Raw genomic sequence first — 9,247 nt, 5'->3', positions numbered from 1 at the left:
TTCAGACAATCCATAATAGAAGAAATGTTATCTACATATGATAAAAGATTTCCACCTCATTACAACGACGGTAAGTACTATTAATTTGTAAAACAATCCGTCCGTCTTATTTTCGTTTCCGCAAACTTAAAAGAGGGGGCGAAAAATACCAGAGGGACAGTCAAACTTAAATTCAGTGGTTGTCGTTTGTTTATGTGTTACATATTTGTTTTTCGTTCATTTTCTTATATAAATAAGGCCGTTAGTTTTCTCGTTTGAATTGTTTTACATTGTCTTATCGGGGCCTTTTATAGCCGACTATGCGGTATGGGCTTTGCTCATTGTTGAAGGCTGTACGGTGACCTATAGTTGTTAATGTCCGTGTAATTTTGGTCTCTGGTGGACAGTTGTCTCATGGGCAATCATACCACATCTTCTTTTTTATATTATAGATCGAAAATAAACTGACAACGCCAAGGCGAAAAATAAAAAACACGAACAGACAAATAATAGTACACAGTTCCCCTCATTTTAGTTTTATAAAAACTCATACACAATACTTAAAACTACAATAAGCAGACAGACTTCGAATGTGGACTGTGAGTCAATTACTTTGTTAGAGTCAGACCCTTTGTATATCTGAACATTGTTACATACCATTTGCAATTTAGCAGGATTCAATAACACTTTTTTACAACGTTTTCGTTTTGTCGAGGAACATATTGTGACCAATTTATGAAAATATGAATATTATTTTATTTGCTTTATCTATTTATCAATTTTTCAGTAATTCCAGTTAAAGTTAAAGTACAGATGTACGTGTTGAGTGTATTTGAGATCGATGCATCTGAAATGGTAATGGAATTAATATAATTTTTAAACATACCATTTTTTTTTTTTATAATAAAAAAAAGTACATAACTACATAGTTACGAAACACATTAGTGGTACTCAATGGTTGTGGTTTTCTTTCATTAGATCAATTCTGGGTTATACTTTTACCCCACTTTCACGGTTTATGTCTGTCTTCAGCTGAAGTTTGATCCATTTGATCTAAATATTTTGCGAAACAATTACGTTTTACACTTCTTTTTTTCACTTATAAAAAAATGATGACCAAAATTGCAAATTCCTCTAGACTATCTGTACATTAAAATTGGAAGTTCAGAAATATTAAAGTAAACAGACAGATATAGACACAATGTTGATCCGGGTGATGAATACATAGTATATCGCGTAATCTGTCTATACCAAAGTATCACTTATTTGGGAGTTCATTCGTTTCCATTAGTGTTTGTGTATTTCCTTGATTTTCCACTTCACTTCTTAATGATATGTTACAGGTAAGTAATTTTCCTTCACACAACGTGTTCATACACTTTGAAATTTCCTACCATCTCAAGTTATAAATGTTCTATTGATTGGGATAGAAGTTCCTGTTGAAAAAAAAAATGATTAGCACAGTAGAGGATTATAAGTTTAAGCAATCCTTTCCGTTTAGATTTTTCTTCGGAGTTCAGTATTTTTCTGATTTTACTTTTTATAAAAGAAAATGGCAAAAATGATTGCGATATGCGGAATATGTGTGAACAGAAAAAAAATTAACTTTACTATAAGAATGAGCGTTATATTTATACTGATTTCTTTTTAATGTTTTTTTTTTAGACATACATGTTTTATGTCAAAGAGCATGAATAAAATAACATTTTAATTAGAATGACATGAACTACCCGTCCTATTATATGGTGGTCCCCAGTCCAGATAAGGACGGGGGAAATGATGTATTCGACTACAAAACTTGTTTGTGTGTCTTATAACATAAAAACAACTCGTTATAAATTCATGCGCCCATATTAATGTGTCTATTATATTTATTGCCGCAAATCAATTGTTTCATTTTTGGCGCTTGTATGATATGCAATCTGTATCCGCAAATGTAACATTAAAGACCCATTGAACGATCATTTGGCGCAAACGTATAACGCTAACAAAGTCTGTGCCGTAGTTTTAAATGCAACTTATATAATCTCAGCGTATAAATTCCCGTTGTAAAATGACACTGAAAAAAGAATATGTGCACGTTGCTATGTTAAAGTGAACCTTGTTAACTTTCTCCAAAATTATTACTTGGAAATTATGGTTACAAGTTCACGTAATAATAATCATTTGCTACAGACATATTAACTAACGACCGATGCAAAAATCAAAACACATAACCACCCTCTACTACGCTTGTAACGGAGAAGCTTTTAGGGGGCGATCAAATATACAAATCGGGTAAACTCCATGATATACTAATGATCAAGGCAAACAATATTCCACAAACCAATACTGAGAAAATTAGCAAATAGCAGGACCAGTACTGAACTTGTGTACTCCGGGATGGTAAAAATATCCTCACCAACGTTTAGCTACAATTCATATTCCTATTCATTAATTATGCATAAAAGGATAGAGAATTGGTAAATGACTCTTGTTTAACTCTACGAAATCAACAATTCAAAATACTGCGTTATATACATTTGATATTGCATTCTTAACAGTTAGCATTTTTTTTGGTAAATTATGTTGTCAATTTTTAAATAATCTTATTGAATTCTATACTTCCAAATCGGCAAATCAGATATTAGGATCTAATCTATAATTATCAGATAGAATATGACAGAAAATTTTACCTGTTCGAAATTGTTGCCTTTGAAAAATATTTTATCCATCACATGTAACAAATAATGAGAAAAGGTATGCTTTTAATTCAATTTCAAATATACTTCTTGTAACTGAATGTAATAAATCTTAATATTTCTTCAATAATATGGATTTATAATGCATTACTGAGGACTTCATACAGTAAATTATAATTATATGCTTTAGACGTTTTCGATCAGCATGTTTCTGAGACAAGAATGGGTTGATCGTCGACTTCAATTTGATACCAAAGAAAATTTGTCGAACATATCACTGGATAATGAAATCACAAAAGAAATCTGGGTACCAGATCTGGCTTTTACAAGTGATACACATACCTATTTCCATGAACTTACACGTCCTAATAGATTGATGATTATTTATCCAAATGGGAAGGTCGTCTATAGTATAAGGTCAGTAGGTAGTTATCAAAGGGACCAAGATTATAATTTAATACGCCAGACACGCGTTTCGTCTATATAAGACTCATCAGTGACGCTCAGATCGAAATAAATTTATCATTTTAAAAACATTATAAGATAAGAACTTAACCTTAAAGGAGTGATGTGTGCATTGTGAATATTTTTTATCCGTCACCTTTTTTAAGAGTAGTAAACTAGCTATAACATGAAATAAGCGTTAAATCAAGGATTTGTTGATTCATTAAATTACATAATTTACATACAGATTTGGTAGATATTTTCCGACGCGATCATATAACGGAAAACACATGCATTTACAATCACATCTCATTTTCTTATAACTTTATAAAGAGACGAACTCTCTCCAAGCACCTGATCTCACTTAACCAGAAGTTACTTAGACTTAATTTGTGTTCATAACAGCTCCCTTTCCCATTTTTTGTTTGTTCTGTGCCTAGACTACTTTAGCCTTTTACTGTATAGATCGATTATGCTATCACATATCTGTTATAAAGTACAAATTGTCCTTATATCCACAGTATCATTATTAGCAGTCCGGATAATATTTTAATCTTGATGAAACAATTTGAAGAAAAATACCTTCAATCGAAACTTTAATCTCTATCAGGAGCGTAAATACTGCAACATAATGAAAAGCTATAAAGTCTTTAAAAATGAAAGGTCTAGAGTCTTTTTATATAAGTACGACAAATGCAAAAAAATGCAACTGAAAACGAGGAAATGGAAAGTAGACTATGTTTTAAAGTTTATAAATCTATCAATTAAACAATATTTCTATAAACGTACGCTTTGTTTCATTTAAAATTAATGTTTCCAGTATTAAAAAAAATATTTCAATAATATAACGTTTTTTTTATATTTTAGGGTGACTGGGAAATTCACGTGTTTTATGGACTTAACAAAATTTCCATTTGATGAACAACGTTGTCCTATTGAGTTAGAAAGTTGTAAGTAGTATATTCGCCTTATCTTTCTTTTCTTCATTTGAAAAAAAAAGTAAAATCACAAAAATACTAAACTCAGAGGAAAATCCAGTCGGAAAGTCCCTAATAACATGGTTATATCAAATGACAAAACCCATCAAAAACGAATGAACAACAACTGTCATATTCCTGACTTGGTACAGGCATTTTCAAATGATTAAACCTGGTTTAATAGCGCTAAACCTCTCACTTTGTTCGACAGTCTCGTCATTTGAAAAGATACAAGTCCTTAAAAAAAGTCTTCTTCCTTTCATCTAAAAAAATAAAAAACGCTCCGTTTTATAGTACTTAACTATAAAGACTCAAATTTGGATACAATCTTTTCTTTTTATTTTTAGTGGTACTATTTTGCTGTCTTCATGTACCGTGTCATTTCTGTTAGTGCTATCAAACCTGGTTTTTCGTCAGTTTCGAAGGTTAAACCGGCTAACCTAACAAAATGCGAATTCAATATCAACTGAAGCATTAAACTACACACTGTAACTGCACATATTTGGATTTTGCAATTTGGTTTTGGTTATAACTGTAACAATTTCAAATGTATACTGAGAGATGACAACATTATTTCAGCACGTGTTTACTTTTATGAGTGAATCATAATAAATTCGAACACGGAAATTGTTCTGTGGTTTAGAGTATACAATTTCTTAATTTAATCTTGGTTCTTTCCTTTTTTATTTTAATTTGTTCCTTAAGTGGAAAACAAATACACAGAGAAGATTCATACAACTTTACCAATTTAAATTGTTTAGTTTTCAATCAGTACAAGTTATCCTTTTAGATATAAGCAATACGACTATATTGGATTGAAGCTGTTTTGTGCTCACATTTGTATTGTAAGTCGATGTATCACACAATTTTAAAAGCCGAACTATAAAAACGTATATAAAGTAAAATACATAAAACTGATGTGTAGATTCCCTATAATCATTTACCATTGATTTTTTACAGATGGTTTCACTAACTCTATCATCTCTTTCCAATGGACAGAACCAGCTGCAGCTTTTCGTGATGGTGTAAAGCATAGTCAATTCGAATTAGGAGAGACACAGTCTTATACACGCAATCTGACATATTCAACAGGTAAAAGTTACATAACATAGATATAGGAAGATGTGATGTTAGTGCCAATAAGACAACTCTCCATCCAAATAACAATTTATAAAAGTAATCCATTATAGGTCAATGTACGGTCTTCAACACGGAGCCTTGGCTCACACCGAACAACAAGCTATAAAGGGCCCCAAAATTACTAGTGTAAAACCATTCAAACGGGAAATCCAACGGTCTAATCTATATACAAAATGTTTCAGAATAATCCGTTATTTTGATTGGATAACAACGCTTACTCGTCATTCTAAAATAAACCTTCATATCCAAATAATTTAATTTTAGATGTAACGCGTCATCTGATTGGCTGACGTTATTTTGTTATCAGCCCATAGACATGATCTAGTCATGAGACCATCAACGTTTTTTCATGGTTTTCTACGGTTTAAAATGGAATTTAGAATTAAATCATAAGAAATGACTGTGGTATTTTTTCGGTCTATTCGAAATAACATAAAAAATGTGGTGCACAATGTTAAATAACCCGCTATGCGCGTTATTCATTGTGCATCAAATTTTAATGTTATTTCTTCATAGACAGAAAAAATATAACAGTCATTCCTTAAATAAAAAAAAAATAAAATGAAGCATTCAATTCTTATCTGAATTACTATTAACGTTGGTCATTATACGGGTGCACTACAAAATGACATCTTCATACAGAAAAATAAGAACAATATTAACACAATATTAACAATCAAATATATGACAATACCAAATGTCAATGATTGTTTCTCAGTGGTATATGTCAATAGTATATAACCGGTGTTCAATTTTCATAAATCCATTTCATTAGATGAGGACTATACCAAGGGGATATTTAAAACTCGAAAAGTACCCTACTTTGTACTAGACCAACAATCACGCCGAGCAATATTTAACGTGATGGTTCACAGTAAGACAAGTAACAATTCTTTGAAAAATAATATTGCTCCTTAAAGCCACGTGCTTAGCGGAGAAGCTGCAAATACCAATTTTAATGTCTTTGGCTTGACCAGACCGAGGTTCGAACCAACGACCTCCTGTATTTGCTCTTAGTTCCTTATGAATCTAATAAAAACATAAACATCTTCTTTTCTTTTTCTGCATATCAAGCACATGCAGGTTAACTGCAAAACCGACATAAAAAGCTTTTGAATTGTTTTACATTGTCTTATCGGGGCCTTTTATAGCTCACTATGCTGTATGGGCTTTGCTCATTGTTGAAGGCCGTACGGTGACCTATAGTTGTTAATGTCTGTGTCATTTTGGTCTTTTTGGATAGTTGTCTCATTGGCAATCATATCAAATCTTCTTTTTATATTTACTTATTTTAATTCGAAGAATAGTATAATCTATCTCCTTTAAGGAAGTTGATGAATTACAACGTTATTAAGATACACAAGCTGCGTGACTGTGCAGTCTTGTTGTTTAAGGACATCAATAGTCAAGTTCCTACAAGAAATAAACATGTACTTGAGAACACTATTGGAGGAAATAATTACTGTTTTAGAATTCCATGTTATTTTTACCTTTATTTTTTAGGTACCTACAGTAGTCTTGGTGTTACCTTGCTTTTTATAAGGCGATATGAGTTTTATCTAATTCAGATATATGCGCCATCTGTTCTTGTTGTCATGCTTTCCTGGTTATCCTTTTGGTTGGACGTAGATGCAATACCAGCAAGAATCTCCCTCGGTATACTTACAGTCCTTACTATTTCTTCAAACGGTAATATGAGTGTCTCGATGGCTCAGCGTGTGTCCTACATACGGGCTATTGATATTTGGAATTCTGTGTGTTTGATCCTTGTGTTTTGTGCCGTTATGGAGTATGCATATGTTTGCGTGTCAGTTAGAGTGCATCAAAGGAGAAAATCTGGAACATCGTCTAGCGATATCGAAATCTGTAACAACAACAAACACATGAAGGTATGTAACATTAGCGATACCAATTTCAATGCACTAGATGCGCAATTAGGTAATACATGTCTTTTCTATCATATTCAAGGCCGAAGTACTATAAACCTATTGTTTCTATATTTATGATGTTGTCGTTCACTTTTAAAGCAAATTCGAAAAGCCAAAAAAAAGTGATTTATTATAGTTTTAAAATATAAGGACTGATAAAGATATTTCCTGATGTAATATATGATACATTAGCCTACAAGGGATGGATAATGAAAAGTACTAAAAATAAAAATCACAGATACTATTTTTGGTAATATGGTTTAAACATCTAGAATCTATATCACATGTATATGTTGGTGGATTGTTCATTTCATATTTTCCAGAGATGTTATTGAAACCATATGAAGGCCATCCAGAAGTTTTGTATAAAATCACTATTGTTGAACAGAAACTGATACAATGGTATTAATAACTTATTCTCTCAGACTTTCATGTCGTAAATCAAAAATGATACCCACCTTTGTCTTCCATGTGTCATTAATTTTTATATTGATGATTTTTTTTTTTTTTTTTTTGTAGCATGGATTTCAGACCGAAAAACAAAGTGAACGTTCATATGATCAGCTGAAAAGGGAAACAGCAAGGACAGTTGACAAAATATCGAGAGTTGCGTTCCCTTTAGTATTTTTTATTTTCAATTGTGTTTACTGGTTATATTATATGACATAATTATAATACATATACTATAACTATAACGCCTTCATATTTCAGTTATACTTGTAAGGAACATAACATTTGTATACAAATACTGCCTTCAGCGTCAATCTGGAAGTTTAAGTATAAAATTGTTCGTGTCTTGGCTTATTGCTCGCAACGCAGAGATTGGGCCAAAATACCAGGCTATGTTAATTATGGGAAAGTTCTCGTATTTATAAAGAAATTTTGTATTCTTACATTCAAAATATATATAAATGTCATAGTAGCTTCATTTGGCTTTTCTTAACATCAGTCAAATGATGTCGTCTAAATATAAAGGGATACTTTACCGGATGGACACAATTTAATTCATTAATCATAAGTATATCACTGTATGAGTGCTACTTTACTTATTTTCTGAATGATTAAACATTATTTCAACATTACTTGTTCAATCAATAGTTTCATCACTGTCCAAGATGAATTATAAATCACCAACACTAAATGACAATTTTGGAAATGAATATTTAAAAAAAAATCTTGACCATAGTCTTTAGTTTAAGAACAAATTTGAAATAGAAAATATGTGTGAAACAGCTTTGATGTATCAAAAGTGTTTGTATTATATCGATGGGTCATAAAGAATCATTAAATCTGAAATTTGAATTTCTACCCAAGGAATAGATTTCCTTGCTGTATTTGATAAAACTTAAAGGAACTTTTTGGTCTTCAATGTTGTTTACCTTCGTACTTTATTTGACCTTGTAAATGTTTTTGGTTGGAGCTTCGCTGGTGAGTATTTTGCAGGCGAAACTTGCGTCTGACGTACAAAATATCAATCTTGGTATAATGAGTTCATATACATAGAAAAAACTTCAGTTACAACTTAACGTACATAGTCTCGATCTCTCTAACAGTCGGAGGTTTATATATGTTATTGTACGCTGAGGTGCATCCTTGTAAACAATCTAAGATCCTTTCATTTATTCGCGTTTAAGTCTATCTTTCATTTGATTTTTATATATTAAATTAATATTCAAAATTATGTGGATCTATCATTTTAATATCCCTGCGATCTGGGAAACCATATAAGTTTTTTACTTGTCACTGTTTAATTCGTTCCTAAAAGAGTGGTGACCACCATTAGGACCAACTACAAAATACTTGCGATACCCGTCTTTCCAAATTAGCTATGTATATGAGAGCAACTTGTCAGACAAAACATTAAGCAACAAAGCAGAAAAATAATGTAAGCAAGGAACGATTCGACAAGACATCAGATTTTCATTTGTTCTGTGTCAATAGTTGCCTTGTCATAAACAATATATATATATTCAAGTCTAAATTGATAACTGCGTTCAAAACTATGATTGTGTTGAATTAACACCCCAATTTTTATACGTGTACATGCAAAAAAAATGTTTTGGTAGAGGGGTCTAAAAACAGCACAAATAACATTTTC

General features: G+C 31.5%; 1 protein-coding gene across 2 annotated transcripts; it reads left to right on the top strand.

The window, feature by feature from the left end:
• Positions 1–8,203, top strand: LOC143085547 (glycine receptor subunit alphaZ1-like). 2 transcript variants are annotated; one of them, XM_076261969.1, is made up of 7 exons: positions 7–70; positions 767–834; positions 2,851–3,077; positions 3,972–4,054; positions 5,042–5,173; positions 6,725–7,110; positions 7,669–8,203. In XM_076261969.1, exons 1-7 carry the CDS (start codon positions 25–27, stop codon positions 7,816–7,818), a joined length of 1,092 nt encoding a protein of 363 aa, XP_076118084.1. In that variant the 5' UTR covers positions 7–24; the 3' UTR covers positions 7,819–8,203. The 2 variants fall into 2 exon arrangements, with proteins under 2 accessions (XP_076118085.1, XP_076118084.1); XM_076261970.1 differs by lacking the exon at positions 2,851–3,077 and having other exon boundaries at positions 1–70.
• The last annotated feature ends 1,044 nt before the right edge of the window (positions 8,204–9,247 follow it).

The sequence above is a fragment of the Mytilus galloprovincialis genome, chromosome 8 (assembly GCF_965363235.1).
Source record: "Mytilus galloprovincialis chromosome 8, xbMytGall1.hap1.1, whole genome shotgun sequence".
Taxonomy (NCBI): Eukaryota; Metazoa; Mollusca; class Bivalvia; order Mytilida; family Mytilidae; genus Mytilus; species Mytilus galloprovincialis.
Note: the sequence above shows the minus strand (reverse complement) of the source record. Positions and strands in the feature narration are given on the sequence as shown.

Coding starts and splice junctions, on each gene's coding strand:
- LOC143085547 (XM_076261969.1), top strand. CDS start 25: ATGTTATCTACATATGATAAAAGATTTCCACCTCATTACAACGACG. Junction 71..766: donor TCCACCTCATTACAACGACG/GTAAGTACTATT, acceptor TCAATTTTTCAG/TAATTCCAGTTAAAGTTAAA. Junction 7,111..7,668: donor ACAACAACAAACACATGAAG/GTATGTAACATT, acceptor TTTTTTTTGTAG/CATGGATTTCAGACCGAAAA.